Source organism: Micropterus dolomieu, linkage group LG06, assembly GCF_021292245.1.
Source record: "Micropterus dolomieu isolate WLL.071019.BEF.003 ecotype Adirondacks linkage group LG06, ASM2129224v1, whole genome shotgun sequence".
Classification (NCBI taxonomy): domain Eukaryota; kingdom Metazoa; phylum Chordata; class Actinopteri; order Centrarchiformes; family Centrarchidae; genus Micropterus; species Micropterus dolomieu.
Window position 1 is genome coordinate 6,782,281 of NC_060155.1, and position 24,777 is coordinate 6,807,057.

A 24,777-nucleotide genomic window follows, 5' to 3' on the forward strand; every position below is an offset into this window, starting at 1 on the left:
TAAAACATCTTATTGTTTTGCTTTGTACAAAAGTAGCTTTTGGTTATTAGATATCTAAATATCAAATCTCTACACACTAGACCTATATAAAATCCATACACAACATGTGGTAAGTAACAATTCTTCCATTAGCAAGCTGGAGGTGCGATTCCGTTTGGTCAAAGCAACCTGACTGTTTATCTGTGGGCGATGCTCCTGTTGTTTCAGCAGTTTATCTGTTGACTCAAGCTGATGATAGCATGCTACTACAATGGCAGACAGGAACAGACGGCTTCATTCATGTACAGTATGGATGTACTTCACAAGGCATTTTCTCTCCAACGTACAGCATGTTGATATGAAACACCCCTTACTCACCCCGAATAGGAGTATCAGCTTAATACTTCCAATGAATCTGTGTTGAATTTCCCACTTTTAAATGAAAAGTGCATAGAAAGTGCTCACAGCTTATAAACACAGCCTATAAAACAGCAACAAAAAACACACAAGGCAAAAAAAGGTTGACTCAAATACATTTATTGTCTTTTTGCAAAAAAACAAAAGTAGGCTACTTCTCTCAATGCGGCATGTTTACTGATAGTGAGAATATCATTGATGACTTAGAAAACATCTAGGCTAATAAATACAATTTTCTTCATTATGTAAATGCAGCAATGAATGCCCCCCAAAACTGAGTCTTTCAACCTTGTCCTGCTTCACAACTTAGGGGGTTACTTGCAACCAACAGCAGAATAGGTGAGCGAGTTTCTTGTGTCACTGTGAAGAGCCTCGGGGGGAACGGTTCACAGCCAGAGTGCATGAATGAATCTGTTTTGAATACTTGTATGTTTCTATGTAAATAAGTGGGTGAGGATCAGCTGTCACACAGAATGAAACAAGTACTTTTTACAGCGAAAGCGTGTGATTGCCCTCTGGTGCTGCGGCTGTTATCAGTTTTCCTGTTTTAAAGGAACATTTCTGGGACATGAAATGAGATGTTCTATGTACTGAATACTTTGAACTCTCTATATCTGAAAAAAAAAACCTCAATTCTGATTAATTGTAATGTTTTTTTTCCCAAAGATTTAAACTAATTAAAAAATGGAGGTGATATGAACAAAATGAACATGTACAGTTACAAATGTTACGGATTTCTGCCATAACACAACAGAAAGCATATATACATCTATAACAAGTAAAAATAGTAGTTGATATTTTTTTGGGAATTGCAGTATTTAATATTGACATAATTCAATTCTCTTCAGTTGAATCTATATAGAGCCATTTCACAACAGAAGTTGTCTCATTGCACTTTTCATAGAGCAGGTCTAGGTCATACTCTTCTTAATAAAACTTAAATACATAAAAGTTGTTCACACAAAACTGGTGTGTATGAAACGCAGTAATAGGATGACCAGCTTGATGCGTCAAAATATCAAGCCAAACTGAATCAAATTCACTTGAATCAGCTTGAGCTTCTAAGTATATTTTCCCAAGTTTTGTTTGCTAAACTAATGCGCCATGTGTTTCCTAACTGATGGTATTTGTTGTAATGATTTTACTTATTTGATCTTGTTTTACATCTTTGGATTTTATATACGTTTATTATTTGTTTTTACTGTGAAGCACTTTGTAACTCAAATCAAGTTTCTAAGTTTAGCTGATTAATCAATTAGTTGATCGACGGAAAATGTATGAATAAACTTAAATTTAGCTTCTTATTCGTGAGAATCTGCTGATTTTCTTTGATATCATTGTAAACTAAATATCTTTCGGGTTGTAGATGGTTGGTCAGACAAAACAAGACATTTAAGACGTCACCGTAGACTTTAGTAAATTGTGACTTTTTTTTTTTTTTTCAAAATGTTCTGACATTTTACAAACCAAAATATTAATAAAACAAATAATGAGCAGATTAACTGTTAATAAAAAGAATCATAGTTGCTCGTCTGCTTATGAGGTCGGTCATTTTACCAAAAAGGGGAACACATACACAGAAAAAAAAGACACATTTAAACTTGTTTTCTTGGTTACTTGGGTAAAATCAGCTGTGAAAAACAGAGCGACGTGCAGTGAAAACACTCCTACATCGCATTTATAAGTAAATTGTCAAATTAATTTAATTTTAACATTTGATGCATGCACAACACAAAGTTTCGAAATAAAAGTAGTATTTGTACAACAACAAAAAGGGAGAAAAATCATGTATGGAAACTCTATGCACATGCCCGGCACAAGTTAACAACTTACTATACAGTATAAAGCTTCAACAGATTCAATTCTGGTGTTTCTGGGCTCAGCATCCTCTCTACACCAAATCTCCATCAGACAATAGGCTTTTTATCCATTTTGATGGTCTCATAGGTATCCGTGCTGTGAGAGGTCAGACCCTGCAAGACACAGACACGAAAATGAGTGAGAAGTAAAATCACCTGATGTAAAGAGTACAAATACATTTCTACAAAACAATACAGCACTTCCTGCACTGAGTCTAAGTTTTTTTTTTCTTCTTCTTCTGACTTCCAGGTAGGTGAACAAAAATCAAAACAAATACAAAGGTCCTTTACCATCCGCTGTGCGGAAAGCTGTCACTTTTCCATCATGTGCTTTTTTAAATGTCTTTTTAAGCATTAGAATGAGAAGTCTCACCGCATAGATGCCTCCTTCTGCGGGCTGCTTCTGTGGGATGGAAACAGTTCAAAGGAATTGTGTAAGTGTGTTTCAGTAACAATCATTTCTTAAGAAACACAACAGAGTGACTGGCTTTTTGAAATATCTAGTTCCTAGTTCGACTCTGTTTCTTTCAAGCCATATCGGTGTTGATTATTTTATTCATTCTGTGATTTTTAGGATCAATGCGATGTCATTCTGCATGCGTACAACAATTCGCAGGAAGTGAGATCTGACACTGACACATTTGTGTGAAAAAACGTTCGTGGAAACTGTGAGTGTGTACAGTGTATAAATAATGTAGGTTGGTGGTCAGCTCAAGCTTACAGGAAATGACAGACTGAGCTTGGCTTTAAAGTTAACTAAACAGAGCCAAGCCTATTCCCAAGCACATTTCACTCGATACAATAATGAAGAAATACACCTTTAATTTTACCTCATGGGGATTGGCGGGTGTTTTGTTGGCTGGACTCATCTGTCAAAAATAAATAAAAAAGCTCATGGTTGAGTTATTCACATAATATTTGAGGTGTAAATTAGACATTTAAGCTTTAACTGGTAAGAGTACTGAAACATTCAAGATGATGTAGAGTGTAAAGTTGTCAGGTACAATGCTACAATCAACATGAAAGACTTACTTAGAGAAACATAGTTAATAGGACTCTAAACTCTAACATTCATCATGGCGGCGCGTGTCTTGTTCCTGTTTGTCTTACCCTCAGTCTGCAGTATAAGACGGTGAGAATGATGCCGTAAAGGATAAGAATCCCATCCAGTATGTAACATACGCTCATGTCTCCAAGGGCCTCTGCACAAAGCAAACACATGATCTCAAGCTTCATCACTGATCATCATCAACTCCAGAAGAAATGTTAACGTGTCTCATTGCCATCTCAGCCACCCACCCAAGGATTTTCAGTGCTACAGGTATCTTAAAAAACCTACCCACAAGAGCTCAAAGAAAATGACATTTACAAGTCCTCACCGGAGCAGGTGGGATTGATCATCAGAAAGGTGGCGATAAGCAGCGGTCGCACCATCTTACCAGGTGGGCTACAGATAAGATGGATGGTCTGTTTTGATGCTCCTTTGTCGGCTGTCAGCGAGATCTCTTAAAAAAAAAACCCTCTGAAGTGAGCTCTGTGAACAACAGCGAACAGGAAGTCCGGGGCTCTCTGTCCGTTTTTTTGAAGCTGTGAAACCACACGCCTACCACACTGCCATCACCCCCTTCAGAGAAGTTCCTCTAAAACGCTTGAAAAACACTCTGGTAATTGCTAAAAATCCAGTGACATGGTGCTTCCAGTTAATGAGAACAGAAACCTCTGAACAGAAAGCAGAACCTGTCTGTAACTCTGTCTCAAGACCACAAACATGCAAATACAGCTGGTCATTTTGTCTATATATGTATATATAAAAGAAAACTGAATCAACTTCAGCATGTTCTACCTCTTCTAAGACTTGCTTTTTGTAAATATAGCTTCGCTGCATCAATTTCCCACGCTCCCAAATTAAGTGACAAAAAGAAGATGTATAAGGAATAAATGGTTTAATAAAGGGAAAATGCCTAACACACTATCCAAGCTACAGTTACCAAAAGGAAGAAAGTACAAGACAAATCTACAAATTTTTTTACAAGCCACTTTGTTTTTCAAAAGTAAAAACATTCGGAAAATTGCATCATCATAACTTAGGCACCTTCAAAATGATAGAAAACAAGTTATTATTATTAAAAACCTTTTGGAGCCCAAAATAACTCTAGCATGCATTTTTTTTAAATAACATCTGCATTTTGATCCCTTGGATGAAATGTCACACACATTTGACCTGGTATTTGGATATTGTTTAGAAACGTAACAGGCTTTTTAAACCACGATTTCACTGGCAAGTACAGCAGTCGGGCTGTGGCTCAACATACTGTAGGTAGGTACATCAGAGGGGCTCAAGTCTCAACATCAGAAGGGTTTCAGCGGTACAGTAAGTTTCGGGAGCTTGATGAGGATTGCTGGTCCTCCACATCTGGAGAGTAAGGCCGAGTGAGGATGGAGGCAGCATGTTCAATGTGCTAGTTTCAGCTCGTGGCACAAGGCGAGGCGGTGATAACAGTACGCTACTGCTGCAGAGGAGCTGCAGAGAGGAGTTACAATCACACGTCTGGTTTGGGATTTTTGTTGAAATGCATAAAAACACTTAGAACAACAACCCATAGAAGTCAGCTCATAGTTCAACTACAGCTGCCTGATCAGGACTGAATTTCTTATGTGTACAATGTAAAAAAAAAAGCCTGGACTAGACCATGGCCCCATTCACACCTGGTATTAACGCATTGCGTTGCCCTTGTTTCAATTCTGCATTGTGATAGGATATAAATATACAATTTAAGGAGGAGCTCAGGCACTTTTATGTTAGTAGTCTACTTTCTGGAAAGATGTTATGTACTTCAGTTGTTTTGTTCTAAGTCTCCGTCTTGATAAAAGCAGGTGAACTGTGTGAACACCTGGGACAACGATTACTTTATTGCTCTATTGTTGTACCATTTTAAACACAGCAGATTAGAATGTTGTCAATAAACCAAAACAAGCCATTTCTCAGCAGATAGATTTGCTAAGTTGTCACGGTGATAAATGCTATCAGGAGAGCTAAGTAAGGTAATGTACGAGGTGGAGACACAGTTACTCTATCTCTACTCAAAGATGGCTTAAACCCTGCCACAAAATTCCATACTTAGGTCACACGACAACAACTAAACCATCACAGCTCCACTGAAGAAGGCCCTGAGGTGTGGTTGAAAGCTTTGGAAACAAGTTAGTTGGACCTTGTGCTGAGAATTTCCAAGCTCTACTTATTTTTCCTCTACGGAGAGAGTCATCTTCTGACGATTTTTGCCGCTTGATACGGCAGGAGGTGGGGGCGGTAGTTTACCTTTCAACTTGTTGGGTAATTTATTCTTTTAAATGTGGAAGGAAACTGTACAGATCACATGCATACCTGGCTCTCATCTTATTACAATGCAATGCACACGACCGCTGTATTTGCCGATTCAGTAGCTCTGATTGTAGTGTGTTCTGCTTGCATTTACACGTTGCATTAAAGGCTAAGTCTGGCAATACTCTATATTTTTCTTGTTCTCAATAAATCCCATCAAAAGCACACGATGAACAAGTACTGTCTGTGTATCCAAAGCCTGGCGTAAAACAGGCAAGAACACATCAGTGAGTCACACAGTTGCGCTGGGTGACATGTTCCTGTTACTATGAACAGAACTGCACCCACATACATCTCCTGTTTCCATAAATACTCACTAGTGTGTAGTAGTTTGTGGGTTAAATTAGTGTGCAGTAAATGCAATATTTACTTCTGTAATAGTAGTGAATATAAAAAATAATTGAGCCCTTTTTTAATGAAAGTTTTCAAAGATTTACAACTTCATAAAAGTATCAACACATTGTTGGTCTTTTACTCTTTTTATGGGATTTGTTGACAATAACAAAAATTCAGAATAACACCAGGCTTATGCTTTAACATCCTCATTCAGAATATATGCTGGCACAGACTGCATGTTGATACCAGGTGTAAATGGGGTCTTTCTTTAGTCTTCTTGCTTAAACGGTAAAAAGAATAGTAAAAATGCCAGTGTAGAATAAAACAAATGCTGCATATTTAGACAATCATGAATATACAGAGTCTGGAGTAGCAACAATTTAGGAATGTACTTCCATTTTTCTTTACAGTCAGATAAAAAAAAAAGAAGACATTTTGGCCCTCAGGCTGCAGAAAAGCCACATGTTAATTCAATGCACATAATGCTACATTCTGTAAGTAAAAAAGAAAAAAAACATTACACCCTTTAATATAAAAACAGTCCTCGCCATCTCAAACAACACATTACACTGACAGGGAATCAAAAGGCAGTGGTACACCAGCGTTGCTGTCAGAGCTGAGCCCCACTTGGTCCGTTTGAGACACAAGAAAGAGGAAGTGACAAATGTGATGTAATCCTCCTCCTTAGCTTTATGTGTTGAGTCAGCACAGTAAAGTAGTCCAGTGGTTACAGCAAAAAAGGAGGAAACAACAAAAAGTCTCCCTTAAGAAAGAAAAAGTGTTTTGTTTTTAACAATGTGTTGTAAAGACAAAGACTTAACAGCACAAAAAAGAAAAAGGCATCTGTTTCATTCCAGGTTTGCACAATCATTGAGCTGATCACAGTTTGATAAAAGAGCATCTGTGATGATCATAAAACAGGAAGGAGAATTCAGACACTCCTCTCCTTTAAATGGTTTCTTTGTCACAGACAGGGAAAATGATTAGATAGGAGCACTCCACATGGCCTCCACAAGAGTGATCCAGCAGGACTGAGCACAAAGAGAGGACAGCATGGGAAAAGGAGAATCTTTAAAAAGGAGGTGCCTTCACACCGAGGTCTCCGATTGCAGCCTCATGACGAACTTGTGGCTCTTTGGGTCGATGAATTCCTCCCCGAGACGCAGGAAGGGGAGCGGTGTCACTGTGACCACAAGAGAGAAGTCCAGGCGTCGCAAGGAGAAGACCAGACCCTGACGCAGGGCTGAGGTCACCGGCTCCTCGCTCACTAGAGTCCACTGGCGCCCCCTGCCGTTCTGCTGCTGGTACTGCATGGTGGGGCCGGGGGAGAGGTAACGCTCCAGGAAAGCCTGACCGGGAGGATGAAGAAGGTTAATTATCATGGAAACACTGGAAAACATACATGGTTTGATATTGAAGTATTTTTGTTGCTCTGCTCTCTATTCCCCAGGACTAAAGACTCCATTGAATTAGCTAAAAGAGCTTTTATGTATGCTGCTCCCTCTGCCTGGAGCTTTCCGCAGATAGATCTGAAACAGCTATATTGAGTCTGTTTTGGTGATTTCAAAGCATTGCTGCAGAAACAGTGTGCTCTCTTCTGGCTGCTGATGGGTCGGGGTATTTTATCTGCATGTGCTGTTTTAAAATGGGACATTTGGGTTGGCCTAGGTTAGATGAAATCTTTTACATGATTGTATTAGAAATGTTATTCATGATTTTTTGTTGTTGTGTTTGTCTGTTGTTATTGTTGACACTCTTGAGAAAGAGATTTTTAATCCTTGCTAAATTGGTTATTAAAAGATTTTTTTTAAAAAAAAGGAAAGAAATATTTTTAATGATAAATAACATCTTGTGCATCAAACAACAGGCATGTTGTAATTACGCCAAAAGTTAATACAATTTAATAATGTCAGCAACTGCACACAAGAATGTAAAATTATGCTTTTAGCACTTTTGAGTAACTGTAGTGCAAAACACCATGCGTAAATGTTTATGCAGATTGCCGTTAGGGCTGTAATAAAGATTTTTAAAATGCTGTTGCCATGAGTCTAAACTCACCCGGAGCAACTTCAACCCCCTGAGAAAATCTGCCACCAAATATTATTCGTAACATTTCTAATTAATTATTTTGAAATGTCCTTTATTCATTTAACTGTGCAGTGGTTAAAATGATGTTTTGAAGACCTATCAATACAACTTTAAAAAAAAAAAAAAAAAATAAGAGAAATACATTCTCTTTTTATTAATTTTATAAAAAGTCCAATTTAAATATATTAAATCTAAATTAATATGATAATCAGCCTTAAAAACCAAGCATGTGTAATTTGTGTGTAACACAAAAAACAATGAGGGCCTCAGAAGCAGCTACAACCCTGGTTGCTGGGCTCAGATGGGCTACTGGTTGAACAAACGTTGGGTAATCCTTTACCTTGGGCGTCATGTTGTGTGTGATGCAGAACTGCAGGTGTGTGAGGATGCTCTCCATGCTGTGGAAGGCCTGCTGCCGGGTGGTTCTCAGGTATTTCTGCATGGCTCGAGCCATCGGAGCGAAAATCGCCTGAGCCGCCTCCCGAGGATCCATCACTTCCCGAGGGTGTTTGGGGGACGAGGCGACCTCCTCTTCGTGAAGACGCTTGATATGTGTGAAGGCCTCTTCCACTGCCACGACCAACCTGGAGGAAGGAGAGAAAGCATCATTACGGACGTTGTCAGCTACAGGATTATTTTCAGAATCTCCATTCAAATAGAAAATCCTTCATTATGACTGGGTGAGTTTGGAAGGCAAGGCAGGGATTAACAAGAACACACAGTGTGTCGGCTGTGCTCTGATGAACATGCAAACATTATAGGAAAATATTAAAACTAAGCTAATATTGGCCGATAACATCAGCTCAGCAGGTATACCAGGCAGGCTCTGTTGCTGAGTTTCATCTGCTGCGATAAAGAAAACCATCACTTTCATCTTTAGACACGCTCTGTCTCTCTTCTTGTGTTCCTCTAAGAGGCAAGGGAAGAAAGATCCACATACATCATGTCTGTGTACTGGCAAACAGGGCTTGACATTAACTTTTTTGCTCACTAGCCAATGTGGCTAGTGGTTTTCCAAAGTTACTGGCCACATAGCATTTTCACTAGCCAAATTTTTGTTTTTGGGAAATTAAAGTTGAACGATTTAAGTTGACAATGGTGTGCTAACATTTACTAAGATTATCATTAGCTCTGATAAGGTTGTGTGTTAAGCTCCTTTTTTGAAAACATGTAGTCTATTAAGATAAACACATTAAAATAGTATCTTCTTATTAGATATAATAAAACTGCTTCATGGGTGTAAAGATCAATTAAAAAGATAAAAACTAGACTGAAAAAAAATTTCACCAGAAACATTTGCATCTGCCTTTCCTCAGAGATCTGACTGCATTTATGTTTTTCATCATGAAGCTGTGGTAGCTCTGAGTAACAAGTATACAGGACTTTTTTCCAGATTATTCCCATACAGACGCTTCTGTTTTCTTATGGCATGACAACTTTTATTAAAACATAGTTCTATATTTTAAGACAATAGGCTTCACTAATGGACCAATGAGCAAACACTATGTGTAGGTAGTACTCATGGGAGTTGTAGTGTCGTAGTGTCACATTGCAATTCGTTTGTCATTTCAGTCTTTTGACAAGACTACAATTTTTCAAACACGCCAAAGTGGCCAGTGGGAGTGACTGTGTTACCTGCCACGGCCGAAATCCATCCGGCATTTGGCGGGATGGCGGGTGTTAATGTAGCAAACAAAGCGTATCTTTTAATATGCCGCCAAATGTCCTCAACTCATCTTCCATTGTGCTGACTCTTAGGCATTAAGGTAAATTATGCCTGCAGGCAAATTTAAACATGGGTTCAGACAAAAACATCTTACAGCGAAAGTGAAAACAACAACTTAAGTTGTGGGTTTTCCCTCTCTTCACGCAGACATCTTGTCGGGAAGTGTCTTATTGTCATTGTCTGCCTCCTGTGAATACCAATCTCATTTGTTTGCTACTCCACCAATCACATATCACAATGAATCCCTGCTGTCAGATCATACCAAGGTCTGTAAGTAAGGAGTATCTGTCTGACCTGGCCTTGCGTTTGCGGACCCTGCGGTCCATCTCGGCCTCCTCGTAGTAAAACTCATTGTGGGAGTTGTCTCTCCTCCGGGCAGCGGCTGCTATCATGGCCCGGGACTGGCCTGTGGAGTTGTTGGTGGTGTTTTCTACAAGACAACACATGCAGAGGGGAGGAATTAGCAGTTTGCATTTCAGGTATTTTGCTGATGCTCATAGAACTCCCTTGAACTCTCACAGTACGGTAGAGCAGTTTCAGGTATGTAAAATCAGCCTCATGCAGATCTGAGGGATGAAAGTTGTTGCAAAAGACTTTTAGCGGCTTTAAAGTTTAACCTCTGTGTGTGTCAGTGAATGTGACATCTGGTTCTGACGTAGACTGTGCCAATCGAGAAACGTTATGGATTATAAAACAGGCATCAGAGGCGTGACGAGGCTGTATTTACCATCCAGGGAGTAAACCTTGAAGCCGGTCATCTTCTTGGACAGGATGGACTTGGGCAGGTTGAGCAGGGCAGGGTTGTAGACGGAGAAGTCGCTGTAATAACGGTCCAACACCCAGACAGCTGCCCGCTGGATGCTAAAATGCAACGTGTCAATCATCAATTGCCACAGTAAGTACAGGTCTAACATCAGCTGCTGACGGCACAAGGACAGGTTATGAACTGTACACACGTATCACATGGTAACACAACAACAGTTATTAGTACCACAACTTCCAAATCAGGTTATTCTTGTATGTAAGCAGGGAGAGAATTCAAGTAGGGTTATCTGTGTGCAGACGTCGTACTCAATATTACAGTCAAATACTTTTACCTAGTTAATAGTCATTTGATACAGGCAGCGTTAAAACCAAATACACATCTGGATTTATGCTATTACAACACAAACTATTATTTACTGTTGGATTTCCAGCACGGCAAAGAAGGCTACTGCTCCCGGGCCCTAGAAGTCACCTTAAAGTGGGTCTTAGTTTTTTTTATCTTGAGGCCCCCGACATGAAGAGAGTCACAATCTAGGTTCAAGACTATAAAAATTGCACTGAGGACAGGAGGAGCATTTGGCCCCAGCAGCTAGGTTTTGCCGAGGGACTTCATCACTTTATTCGGCCATGAATGTGTGAATGTATTAAAACCCACGCAGCACAGCGTTTTTAGTAAGTTACATAAGGCTAAGTCTCGTTTTTTTTTCCAGTTTAATGCATTTCTACAAAAAATACTTTGGATTTTACAAAGGAATAGGTTGGGATAAACTCATTTTGATTAGATTTTGATGTCCTCATGCATCCAGATGTTGCTGATATACAAGGGATTTGTTTGAATTTAGATTTTTGTAAAGAAAACCATATTTTCTTTACAAAATGTATTGATATTCAAAATGAATACTACCCCACTTTGTACTTCCAGAAATAGAAATGCATGATACAGGTGCACACATACTGTGAATACTGGTATAAACTTATATCTATCTATCTATCTATATATATATATCTTTGCTTTCAGCTCATGATACTACCACTGAAAGTCACCTAAGACTGCAGCATTCATCAGGATTGACTCCATGTGAGCTCTGAAGTTCATTCTTGAGCTCAAAGGGTCCACCTACTAGCTTTTTAGAGCTTTATTGCTAAGGAAGACCACAAGTTTTAGTTCAAGGCCCAGAAAAGCTAGTACTTGGACCTCAGAGCATAGAATATTTTGTTACACAGAGTAGTATCCTGTTCCTACAAATAGAAACATATTTCATCAGGATCATTTTAAAGATGTTATAATCGCATTCAAATGCTAAACACATTGGCTTAAACTAAAAATGTGTTATTTTATCAAGGAATAGGTCCTTTGTCGTTAAAAGAGTGTAGCCTGATCATATCTAACATTTTTAAATCAACTCTGAACTTTGATCAGAAACAAAAATACCAAAAACTCTGTAGAGAACTTGCCGTTTGCCATGTCACTAACCTAAGGTGGCCCACGTTGTAGAACTTGCTGGCTCCGTCCGTGCTCCGGACAACCTTGAGGCAAAAGGCCGGCTGCAGGTGTCGGACTTCTAGCAGCACCAGAGCCAGGTACTGTATGAAGAGCAGGGCGTCCACCAGCGAGGCAGCATACTCCACGATGCCCCTGTAGTCCCTCTCCCTGGGCTCAAGCACCCGCACACCATAGAACAACCAGTACGATGCCACGAACAGGAACACCAGCACCATCAGCAGGCAGCGGAAGACAAAGAAGCGTGGGAGAGTGGCACGAGGAGGCCGGAGGAACAGCGCCCAGGAGGAGATGAGGAGGACCAGGAGCTTGAAGGCTAAAGAGACATAGAGGCCTTCGCAGGGCGTGCCGCAGGGCTCGAGGGCGTCACGCCACAGGACCTGCGGGAGGATGAGGAAGGCTAAAGGTGTGACCAAGGCGAAGAAGCTCAGGCAGCCTCCCAGAGCCGGGCCAATGAAGCGCTTGCACTCCAGCGGAGTCGACTCCTCCAATTCTTTGGTGACGCGGGTCAGGTCCTCGTTAGAGATGCTGTGTTCTGAGGTGCCGGTGACGACAGTGGTGGTCTCGCCCCAGTTATCATCCTGTCAGACAACGAGATGGATATAAAGATACATGTGTGTTTAAGGTTAATTTTCACCGTCTACATAACAAAATACTGCTGAATGCTGAAAAAAATAAAAATAAAATAGAACTCAAGGACTTTCATTGAAAAGGTAGGAAATATAAAAGAAGAAACACAAGCTTATCTGAGCTTCTCTGCAGGTTTCACCAATTGAATTAAATGATTAACTGGATCTGACTATGTAAGTACCAAACAAAGAATTTAACACCTTTGGGATGACCATTTAAATTTTAATACCAGAGGCCTCACGTGGAGGTCCTTAATAAGTGGTAGATTATGACGTGTGGCCTTCAAATGGACAAACGTTGCACAGTGTGACTGACCCTGTCGTCGCCGCGGGTCGACTCCGCATCCAGCAGGGGCTCTCCAGGGGTCTGGATGGTGACCGATTTGTCTCCACGACTGCTGCTGTCTCGGCTCTTCGAGCGGTGACGATCCCTCCGATCCCTAGAAGACAAACACGCCATGTGTAACAGTACTTATTTTATTTAACTCTGAGATATTTATCTATCTACATATTAATTATATGTTGTTTGTTGCCGTCCTGTGAAAACCATGTATCTTTGCCTTCTATTAGCTTTATGGCAATGCATTTTTTTAGGTAACTTGATGGGTTTGACAATGGATGTTTTTGCTTAAGAAACAGGAGAATTGTCTGAAACCCCTCAGTTTATCTAAAAAAAATTTAAATGACTATATTTGGAGATACGTGCCGTTGAGGGTGTCTTATGCTGTACAGATTATAAAGCCACTTGAGGCAGATTTGTGATATTGGGCTATATAAATCAAATATACTTGACTTGTTGGTAATGAGCTAAACCGGCAGCCTATATACACTGAATCCAACTTGTACAGGTATTATTTACTTTTTTTATGTGAGAATAATGTTCTCCAAACATAAAAAGAACTTAAATTCATTAAGCGATTGTTGCAAACACGGCAGCAAGAGAATGTCGACGTTAAATCCGCCCCCTGTGTGATATCTACCTGTGCTTTCGGGAGCTTCGGGAGTGGGAGGACTTGTATGAGTAGCCCGAGTACTGCGACTCGTTGTCCATGTCTCGGGTCGGGGGTAAGCGGGCTTTGCGGGACCTGCCTCCTCCTCCCCCCGTGCCACGCTGTTCGCCGACTCCTCCCAGCTGGCTCTTGCGCTCGGCGATGGACTTGGTGGAGAGGGCCAGGGGCAGCTTGAGCAGGTCAACCTTACTCCTGAGGGAATCTATCTTGGAGGCCGATGAGGAGGGAGCAGGAGAAGGGAGGCCACGGAGAGGAGGAGAAGAGGAGGAGGAAGAGGGGTGGGAGAGGACGGCGGGTAGGAGAGTCGCACCAGGGGAGAGAGAAGGTGGCTGTGATCTGAAAGAGACGGGCAAAGAGAGAATGATGGCCTTGGATCCCATGCAGCTGTCCACATCGATACATGATGCAACCGACTCATTTTAAATGACTTTGAACAAACTCATCAGCCACATGTTAAGCAAACGAACATAAAATACAGAGGAGGGTTCACATGTAGGCCTATTTTTTTATTTTTCCAAGCCAAGATTGGCGAACTTCAAGTTTCTCATCTCAGGCAGTCTTGGAGCATTAATTAATTAATGTCTTTTCCCCCGCCCACCAGTCTTCCTTATTTCCCTGAACCTCTCCTGTGTCTGTGGGCCCTACCCTTCTCTCACTTATTAACTCAATAAGATGAAACAGTTTAGGCTACAACTCTGTGCAAGGTGTGATATGAGGGGTTGCTAAAATCATATTATATTGTGGAATAATTAGGACTGGCTTAGGTGAGCTCTGCTGCTAAACGCCTAGGCTGCGGTCGAATAATCGTTTGTCTGTTTTTTTTTTAACTTAGGAAGGTCCCAGACTGAGTGAAACGACCCGGAAGTATCTAAGTGGCAGCCATGATAAGGGCTGGTTGAATTCTCTACGGAAAGGTGCTTCAATGCTTCCTTTCTTATCTCCTTTAGCATAGGTTACAGAGAACCATCCTTTACCAAAGAAAAAGAGACAATGCCGTCGCACAATTCCTTGAAGCAGCAACATTTAAAGAGACAGACCACTGCAGTTTCACTATGGCAGGCTGACGTAAATGTAGAAACAACAGAGCACCACTTTTATGCTTGTGACACGATCCAAAACACACGGAAATCCTTGCTCGAGTGGCTGAGCTCCAAATCCATGAATATAGATTTATTCTCTTTCAAATCTCACCAGTTAGGAGTAGCCTAATCTTGAAGTACGAGCAAATCGATTTATCATCATCATCATCAATAACGATTGTGGAATGCACTAAAGAAATGTATTTTCTCTAAAAAAATGATTAAAAAAGGTCTCATGCCAGGAAACTTTATATACTTAAGTCTGTATATTACTTCTCTCGGATCCTTGTCCAATTCCTTTTTTTTATTTTTTTTTATTTAATTATTATTTAAACTTTTTCTGCTTGTATATTAATTTTCCTTTCAATATACACTTTGTGACTTCTTTTGAGTAATTGATGGTAAATGTATCCTTTGTATACATTGAAAACTTTCCTTTCTTAGGATGTGCGATTCTGTTTTCGGGACAGGAAGCCTTGACTTGAATTGTACAGCACTGAGTTTTATCACTGTTCTCTCTCAGGATCAGGTTTCAGGGGGCGTGACAAATCAGTTTAACTGTACAAATATGATGTCAAATGACTCTTTAAATTAAGAGTCCATGTAGGTGGTCTTTGGCTCACCCTGGCACACTGATCTACCCAGTGAGTGACACTTGCACACATTAACTCACTAAACGGAGGCTTTAGTTTCAGCTCTGTGTTCAGGTCTTCCAGGTCTCAGTCGAGGTTAATCATCACACGACTGTATCTCCTCTCACCAAGAAGCCAGCTTTAGCTGCTGTTAGCTCGGACACAATGGCGGCCATATTGGATTACTGTGTTTTCATAAAACTTGTTTGGCCTCTCCCTCCCTCTCGCCGTCTCACATTCCCTCCCGCACTCCCCTTGTCCCCCGGGAAACAGGGCCTCTCCGCTGCCATGGCGATGAAAGAGGGTGTTCAGCTGGAGGGGGATCGGAGGTTGACAGTTGCCGTGGAAACCTGACCTTACGCCGCCCTCTGCCACTCTGCACGCTGCCGGGGGAAAAAAAAAAATCGCCCAAAATGAAAGTGTTGGCATGACGGATGTTGGACTGTCATGTGGTGGTTAATTGATAAAGGGCGGGTGAAGCTCGCCGGCTTTGATTGGACCTCAGTGGGAAATGGAGAGGGACGTTAGCTGCCATCACTGTCTTACAGGGTCCTGATCTATCTTAATGTGGTTTTTCTGCTCCATCAACGCCATTGTGTTTAAAATCCACTTCCCTTCAAGCCAAATACTGTGCGGCGGCAAATCTTGTTTGCGGGATTTCAGTGAGTTTGTCCTCATCATATTCAAACCTTCTTTCATTCTAAGGAGGAAGCAGCCCCAATAAACCCACTAAGTCTTAGCAGACTACAGAAGATTTTGGATCCCTGCAGCCATGTGCATAACCTCAACAACATGCCTCTTCCAAACCACAAAACTCAAATGACTAACAGCCTCTTCCTGATGTATCATCATAAGCTTTAATCTTTAGTAATGGCAGAGGAATGAGCATCTTATGTACAGAGGGGTGCCGTCCATTAATGCCGTATAAAGTGCAGGAAAACGGTGATGTTTCATGCGGACCACGTGATCTCTCTGCAACAGAGAGGAATCTGCCCTCTGAATGTCACGCAACATGAGCAAACACTTATTTTAGATATTTCAGGGTTGCACGACATTAAACTGAAAAAGCACACTAAAGAATGTCAAGATTCATGAGCTGCTTTGAAGCATCTTGAGAACAGGCATTCGCTGCAGATTCACATGGAGAAGCAGATTTAAGTGGAGTAACAAACCACATATTTTAGACCGGCAATAAAGTAAATCTAAACAGTGTTTTTATATAATGGCTGTGGACGTTTTGCTGGAACTTGCCCTGCCAGACAGAGAAACATTGACCAAAATAACAATCTGAATTCATCACTTGGCCTTAATGTTTAGCCCCCCCACCTCATAAAAATAACAATTACAGCAATAGAGTCCACGTTTCAAAGCAATTACACTGCAAGACGAGGCATTCAGAACGAAGGAGCAGCCCTCGCTGATCCTGTAAAGCCAAGATCGCAGAAGCTGATTTACTGCTATGCACTAAATGTTTTTATAACTTTCACAGACACAAACATGTAGAGCATCTATCTCAATAGCAACCACAGCGAAAGCCATGCAGGTCCATATGTATCCAAAAGGCCTTAGAGAGCAATTAAAAACGACCATTAATAGAAGTCTAAATCCCGCCAGTGACAGCTAAAGGCGGAACTGCGGCGATGACTTAAGTTTGTTGTAAGGGGCGGCACTTAAAGGCAAAGTCATTTAAATCAAAAGAGTTTCATCATCTTCAATTATGGGATTTGTTCTGTGCAAAGTTTACATTCTAGTGAAGAGATCGTCCTCTGATGAGCATGAGCCGCTCCGTGAATTTCAGGGAAATCTGCCTTTTAGATTTTCATGTGTCCCAATGGTGGCACAACAGGTAAGGTCAGGTGAGGATGGTCACTAAAGCTAACTGGATTCATTCTCTGGGCACGCTCAATACGCACAGCACATTATGTAAATGGTTGGTGAGCTACAGAAGAATGGTCAAAAAGTTTATGTCAGGGAAGATTTGGCGACGTTAGAGGAAAAGTCTGGGGGACGCCCGAAATATAGAGTTGAATCCTCTGAGGACCAGGAATGCCTATACATATCCAGAATTTGTCTAAGATTTCCTCTTCTTCCACTGTCTCATGTAGCAGGATTACTAAATTGGCTGAATAACTTAAGTGACAGTGCCAAGTGAAAACCCCAGTTTCCAGGGAAACGGTGGGCAAAGTTGAAAGAACTGCTTCAGGCATTACTCAGCAAAGTTATCCTCAGTGATTTTGCGAAACAGGCCCCTGAGTCAACATACTAGATGGGCAGAAGAACAGACCTCTCCATATTAAAAGGAACTGCTGCCAACAGAGCAAAGATCCAAACGTTGATACTGCAAGTGTGCGCTGTTCAGTACGTTTTGAAAGTTATTTTGCCATAATTAATTGTCTGAATTTCATTTTTGACGTACCTCCTTGTCCTAAACCTGCCTCGTGTATTTTCAATTCAGATTTTATACATTTCTGACATTGCACGGAGATGAGACATTAACTTTAAGCTCTTAATAAAAGACTTGTGTGTGCTTATTTCAAATAAACTGGCCTCAGGACTGGGCAGTATGAGCAACATGAGTAATCACAGTAATTACCACTGCATCGTCTGATATTGTTATTATAATATTTACAAAATCACTCGTGAAAAAGCAGCTTCACAAAAGAACCTCTTCCTGTTTTCATTCTGAAGGACTGAAATCAACTTGTCAACACACTGACCTTTCAGCTGAATGAAACGTTTCTGTGATATCATGTCAACATGACATCACTGCACCTACATTTGACCTGTGATCCACATGACGAGATGCATTTGGTACGAAACTGGTATATTTGAGAAGTGGTGAGGTTGGTCTTTTAAAATAGTGACTACATCCATCACTCTATATGCATCAAAAGCAACAAAGGTTTGAAAAGAGCTGGACCTAAAATCTATAACGCAAACTGTCAGGTCAACTTTTTTTCGTACGGATCGGATTATAATGATATTTCCTGTCTTGCGTTGGCCTACTTATGATGTGTTTTAGTCAAAGATTCTGGGCTTCCAGACTGGATTTTGATCCATTTGGTTGGTAAGATGTTATTGGTTTTTGTTGCAGCTCTTCTCAGTTACATTTTATACAAAAACTATTTTTCAACCAATTTTACATGTTTATTAATCTTGGTTAGTACTGCTCAGCCTATGGAGAATACATCTGGAGAATATTATTTGTAGGCATCTGGGAATGCAGCGCCACGATGCTTCATTTATAAAATGGTATGGTACACATTTTATTCTTATCAAAATTGCAGATCCTGCGATTTGGATGTGGCACTTTGCCATTTTGCTGCCTTGACCTTGCACATTATGGTTCCCCAGGCCCCACATTTCTTTTCCTCACTAGTATCCCTTCCCCTGATCCTTAAGCAACACAGGGTAAAACATTTACTACCCAACAACTGCAGTTTGAGACGATTCTGTCTGACTGACTGTTTGTGAGAATATGACCCAACACTTGATCTACAAAGGTGTGGTCCAGTGTGGAGATGGATAAGGTTTCATATCCATCCCAGTGTCCTGTGGCCTACTTAATGTACTTCACCAGCAATCTTCTCATCGACTTCAGTCAGCAGAAGCATTAGTTAAATTAACGTAGAATATAAAAAGGTCCATCTGAACACGAGCGCTAGCAGCAGCCTGCTCTGTGAGAACATAACCTGTTGTTGGTTATGACTTTTCTTCCTTGTTCCTGGACAGCCAGTATTAGCCAAACAGTATTGTGATTCTCATTTTCAACCCTGCAAATTGAAAATCTGAATTTTTCAAAATGACCTTTGTTCCCTTCAACCTGGGCTCTCTTTAAAAGGGTTGCCAACAACAGGCCAGTTCAGTCATCGGTGTAGGTGTGTGGTCTGAGATTAAAACGTTTGGCTTCTTGCCTACTACTGCCCCGGTTAGACGGTATGGGATTGTGCCAAAGGGAGTGTAAAGCCATTTAATATCTATCATTAACTAATAGCAAAGATAACATATTTCTTTACAAGCTAAGCTGATGCTACCTTATTACAGGCTCATAAGATCTGTTCTAGAAAAGGCCGTATTGCCATTATTTTAGAAATACTGAGGTCGTGAGTCCAAGGTCTCCCACCACAACCCCACCGACTTCTTGCTTAGCCACCAACCAAACTCTGTACAAATATTTCAAGGGAAAAAAGTCTAATTCAACATGTATTTATCTTTTAAACTATATCTTCTACTAATTCTATCTCCCTGCATACATTCAAGTCTGCTGCCGCGTATGTGATTCTGGTGGCTCTTTTGGTTCAATTTAATTTGCCTTTTGTCTAAAACCAGTCAAATTTATTGTACTGAATAAAATCTGCCTTAAAAAAACCCAACACATAACATGTGCATAACTGTGGAATGTAAACTTCTTCATTACTTTTCCCAGAACTATTGCAGAGTACACGACCTTGGTGTTCTGCCCTGCTTACAGACACTTTAAGCAACCCCCTAGTAGAAATTATAGTCAAGAGCCTACACACCTGTATGAGAATAAATCATGATACAGGGCTGGATATATAGTACTGTGGTACATTTTCAGTACCACCGGATGCCTGATCAGATTCTTAGTCTTGTTTACGTATTCATTGGTCGGATATTTCCTGATTAAAATGCTAATGTTGCTTTTTTTGAGTCCTGTCTTCTTCAAGCAAAGTTCTTATTTGGCTGCTTTTTGTCCAGACAAAATTAAACATAAAAACATAAAAAAAAAAAGTATTATTGCACTGGCATTTGATTCTCAGCCCTAATCATGAGTTTAGCTTTTGAAATGTACATTCACAAATATCAGAGCTACTGTTATATTTCTTTGACTAAATCTTCAGCACTCATTATTCACCACTATCCACCGATGCCCTCTATTTAACTTAGTGTTCTTCACGCCCCTTTTCTAAAGTAATGTCTCCTGTGCACTATGTAAAGCACTCTTGTGTAAGAAATACACTCAACGCGCCTTGAAGAGGTGACGATGATGATGTTGAATCCAAACCAAAATTAACCAGGAATTCTGTTGCTGATGTGAAGCTTGGGTCACATTATGTTCGAAACAGGCAGATGTAGGATTTTACGGCCTCTGTTTCCCAAAGGCAAAAAGAAATCAAGCTGTCATCAAACACGTCAAGCTGCTGGCGCTGATACAGCAGCTGTCAGGGTGGAGAAGCAATCTGGGCCGTCTCTGAAATGACCTGCTCCATTCAACAGCCATTTGAGGCCTGATATACCAACTGTGAAAATAAACGCACACACCCGAGGTCCGACAGGGGAAGAGGCTCATCACTGTATCGGGGCCACACACACACACACACACACACACAGGGCTGACCACCACCCACTGCTGCCTGCGACGACATCAGTAAAACCAGCGAAAAAACAAGACAACTGCTACTGTCAGCCTTGTTGCACACATGGCCAGCAAACCAGAGCAGGTGTGTGTGTGTGTGTACAAATCTAGCAGGATATGCTAGAATCAACAGGCCTCTGCTCAGCGCTGTGATTCAAAGAGACCCCTGCATACAATCTGTCTTCATATCCAAACAGAGTATTAAAAGGAGACAGGAAGTGGCTCAGTGGGCTGAGATGAAATAGATACGGTTCAGAGTCAGGACTCTGGTCCATTAAGCAGTGCGCGACATACAGGGGTTAAAAAGGGTCAGTTCAACAATATTTCCCAATTACACCCATAATGCGGTCTAGCTATGTAGTTTCAGTTTTATGCTGAGGCTACCCACCTGAGTACCGTCATGAAGCTGAGTGCAATTTAATCTGTGCTTCTCAAAGCATTTAAAAATGACATCTGAGAAACTCAACAACGTGCCTTTCAGGGAACAGTCATTCTACAATATCTACAGTTGCCAATTTTCAATGGGATCACACTGTCAGCATAGACAGAGAAGGGAAATGGAATATTTTTAAGGTGTAAATATGTCAGCAATGTTATACAACAGATGTGATTACAGATATATATGAATGACTGGAATTCCTTCCAACTTGTCTGCTTCTTGGGGAAAAAAACTGTTACTATTTCTTAAGTCAGACATTAAATAGCTTTTTTCATCTTAACATCTTTCCAGAACGTAATCATCTTTTTATTTGTTAATAAACCAAACATTTGCTGGTTCCACCTTCGCAAATATGAAGAGTTGATGCTTCTCGCTCTTTTTTTTTTTTTTTTTTTTAAATATTACTGAATATTAAATATCTTTTTATCTTTATTAAATAACTTCTTGTTAGACAAAACAAGCCATTTTAGAAGTCACCTTGGACTCTTCTCATTAATATGACATTTTGTTCACTTACTGATTAATCAGAACATAAAGTTAGTCAGTTTAAACCCAACTGGAGAGTATTACAAATGTACCAACTCAAAGATTCAAGATGATACTCCTAAAGGCTGTTTAAATGTATGTGCCAAAAAAAACCTTCATAGTGTATTATTGCCATTATTATGTCTGAATCTTCTAAGGTATCACTGGAATGTTACTGTAAGACTGGTGTTTATACTGACCTTCTGATACTGAATGGTATTTTCATTACTATAATCTTTTTTTAATCTGCATCACTAATGAGTTTTTATAGCATTATATAGTTAATAAGAGTTATAACTCACGTGTTCACTAAAAAATAAAGAAGCTATAAACCCAGCAAATATTTCAAGCATTCATTAGACATGAGGAAACCAGGGCCTGTTGCCACAGCAGCAACATTACACTGTTCCAGTTTGAATTTGAACGGCGCAACAACGTAAAAGCCACTTGGGCACATTTTAGCTGTACAGTACTGGATGAGGTAACAAGGACCAGGAGTCAAGCTGCATCAATAATTCAACAATATTCCACATGCACAAAAGGCTACCAGGTGGCTAACGTAGTGTGAGGAACCGGGAGCATTTAGGGCGAATATAAAAGAATTGTGCGCCCTACAAAATGAAACGGAGGGTGTTGTAGTCGGGCAGGACAATGGGAGACTCCCAGGCCCCCACTGGTCGCGTCCTGATGCCAGATGATCCAAATGCTCGTTCCCTTTCTGTCTCCTTTTCCAAAACGGGACGCCTCTCACTGTAAATGAATGGACGCACACTCCATTTCCACCAGTCCTCCACCAAGGGGAGAATTCAAACCCGTCGGCCTACAATCAAACAGGACGCGGTTCTTCCTTCCAGGCGCATCTCGCTGGATCATTTCTAACCTCTAGGAACATTTAGAAACACAACACGCTTCCTCCCACGTTGAAAAGCAGCACACAGAGCTACGTGGCCTCCGTGAGAACAACAATAGAGGCCGACGAGGGTCCTAAACTTCCCTGCGGTTTCCAAAAAAAAAAAAAAAAACCAAAAGACGCGACCATCGCGTCCCGTCGACTATTGTTTGGGGAACCGGAGATCTCCAGCGCCCCAAATCCTCCCTTCTCTTTCCGCGTCAATGCAGCGCACATGCACCCACATATCCGTATCCACCAGCAGCATTTCAAGACATTTTCCACAGAAAAATACTACTTACTTATTCCGGATCGTCCATTCAGGTATTTTCTCACTTTCCACTTTCTTTCCACTCAGCCGTAGCACCGTGCGCCCCGCCTTCGCTCCACATTGGCCCCTCCTCTGTCTCTCCCCCCCCCCCTCTCTCACCCTGGGGGACCGGGCCTGTGAAACGGTGTGGTTCAGCCACAACACATTTATCACCGCTGTGATGTTTCTGTGTGTGCTCTGTGAAAAGAGCCCGGCCAGTATAATGTCACAAAGCCAGTGGTTCCCCAGGCCCATAAAACAGAGGGGGAGTTTATGGAGCAGCTGATGGGAGAAATCCTCCAAAACCATCAACATCATCATCAGATATTTTTAAATACAGTCCGACCTTTGTGGAGCTGTAAAGAAACATTAATGTGCCCACACCAGCATCATCTAAAGACATTTACATACCGAGTTTGGATATAACCAAACCAAAAACCTTGCAATTTGTCGTACTGAAATAAAGCTGTGAATCATGTCCTGTCCTCACATATGAGACATATAATTTAGTACTAAAAAGAAAAAACAATGCAAAAAGAAAGTATTTGTCTCATGCATTTCTTGTATATCTTATATTCTTTTAATGATTTTTTTTGTCAAATTATTTAAGAGGCAAAAATATTGAACAGTATTTTGCTAAATTCTATGTGGCTTTTAACGATGTATGTGTTCAGCTGGTTAAAGCTTGCTGAATGTGTCATATAATTGTTGAGTTTCATCAAGATACTGACGACTTTTTCCTTTTTTTGTTACATGAACATCTTTTAATTAAAATTGTATTTAGGCTATTATTGAGGAACCATTTTACAAATGAAATAGGAAAATGAAAATAACTGTCCAACAATTCAAAACAGGTATTTTCATAACAGCTACAATGATTTTCTTAACTTTGTCATTTTGTTTCTTCATGTTGTCATTCTACAAATAGTCTAACGAATGTTGCACATGGCTCTGAGGGAGATTTGGATTATTGTTTTTAAAAATTTACTTGACTTTATTGATTGCCATAATCGAGCAGATTTCTCACTGTAAGAACAAACCAGAGACCTCAACACCTCTCAAAGAAATTCTTATAAGAAATAATAAATATTTTTACGTGTTAGTAAAATAAGATCCGTGGTTTGGGACCCCTCAAAGGGTTCACGAGATGAACAAAAGCATACTGTAGTTCTTCTACACAAAATTTTATTTATTGACTAATATAATCTTTGCTTTTTTATGAAAAACTGGACAGATTTACCTCGTCAGGCCTCTGAGAGTAGAACATTTCTGATGAACAGCTCTCAACTCATTGACATTTTATGTTTACGTGGTCAAAAGGTTTAAAAGCTGAGAACCACTGGTTCAGATAACTAAATACGTTTTCCTACTTAGCAAATAGCCATTTGTGTCTCCAAAGCGAGACTTTTGGGCTTCTCTGTGCAATTTAGGTGCTATACTAAAGTAACAGCTTATGAACTGATCTGTGACTGTGGCACTCAAAAACACAAATATTTGGGCCTGTTTACCATTTTATTTCTCATGCTCACATTTCGGAGTGCACCATAAAAAATGATGTTAGCGTAATGACAATTTTTTAAAAACAGATGTTAGTACCCCCCCACCCCCACCTGTGATCTATTGTTCTCTCTAATAGGAGGATGTCACTCTTGTGGCGCTCTGATAAAGGCTGGTTTAAACAAAATGTGTCAGCATAGAAATAAAACGGTAAACTGAGGTCACAGTATTACTGTGTATTGTTACCCCAGTCCGTACAGTCCATACAATGATAACAGTAAGCTCTTTAGGATAAAACATCAACTACATTTCTTCATTCTGTTGACAATAAAAGAAATAC

At 40.5% G+C, this 24,777-nt stretch overlaps 2 protein-coding genes across 2 annotated transcripts; both read right to left on the minus strand.

Moving 5' to 3' along the window:
• Positions 1-500: 500 nt before the first annotated feature.
• On the minus strand, positions 501-3,797 carry LOC123973073 (high affinity immunoglobulin epsilon receptor subunit gamma-like). The gene is made up of 5 exons (XM_046052932.1): positions 3,635-3,797; positions 3,366-3,457; positions 3,086-3,124; positions 2,629-2,658; positions 501-2,369 (listed from the first exon to the last, which is right to left on the minus strand). Exons 1-5 carry the CDS (start codon positions 3,687-3,689, stop codon positions 2,304-2,306), a joined length of 282 nt encoding a protein of 93 aa, XP_045908888.1. The 5' UTR covers positions 3,690-3,797; the 3' UTR covers positions 501-2,303.
• A 384-nt stretch (positions 3,798-4,181) lies between these two features.
• LOC123972822 (vang-like protein 2) lies at positions 4,182-23,056 on the minus strand. Its single transcript, XM_046052515.1, has 8 exons — positions 22,933-23,056; positions 13,660-14,025; positions 12,996-13,119; positions 12,024-12,631; positions 10,512-10,645; positions 10,079-10,214; positions 8,399-8,642; positions 4,182-7,319 (listed from the first exon to the last, which is right to left on the minus strand). Exons 2-8 carry the CDS (start codon positions 13,728-13,730, stop codon positions 7,059-7,061), a joined length of 1,578 nt encoding a protein of 525 aa, XP_045908471.1. The 5' UTR covers positions 13,731-14,025; positions 22,933-23,056; the 3' UTR covers positions 4,182-7,058.
• Positions 23,057-24,777: the final 1,721 nt, after the last annotated feature.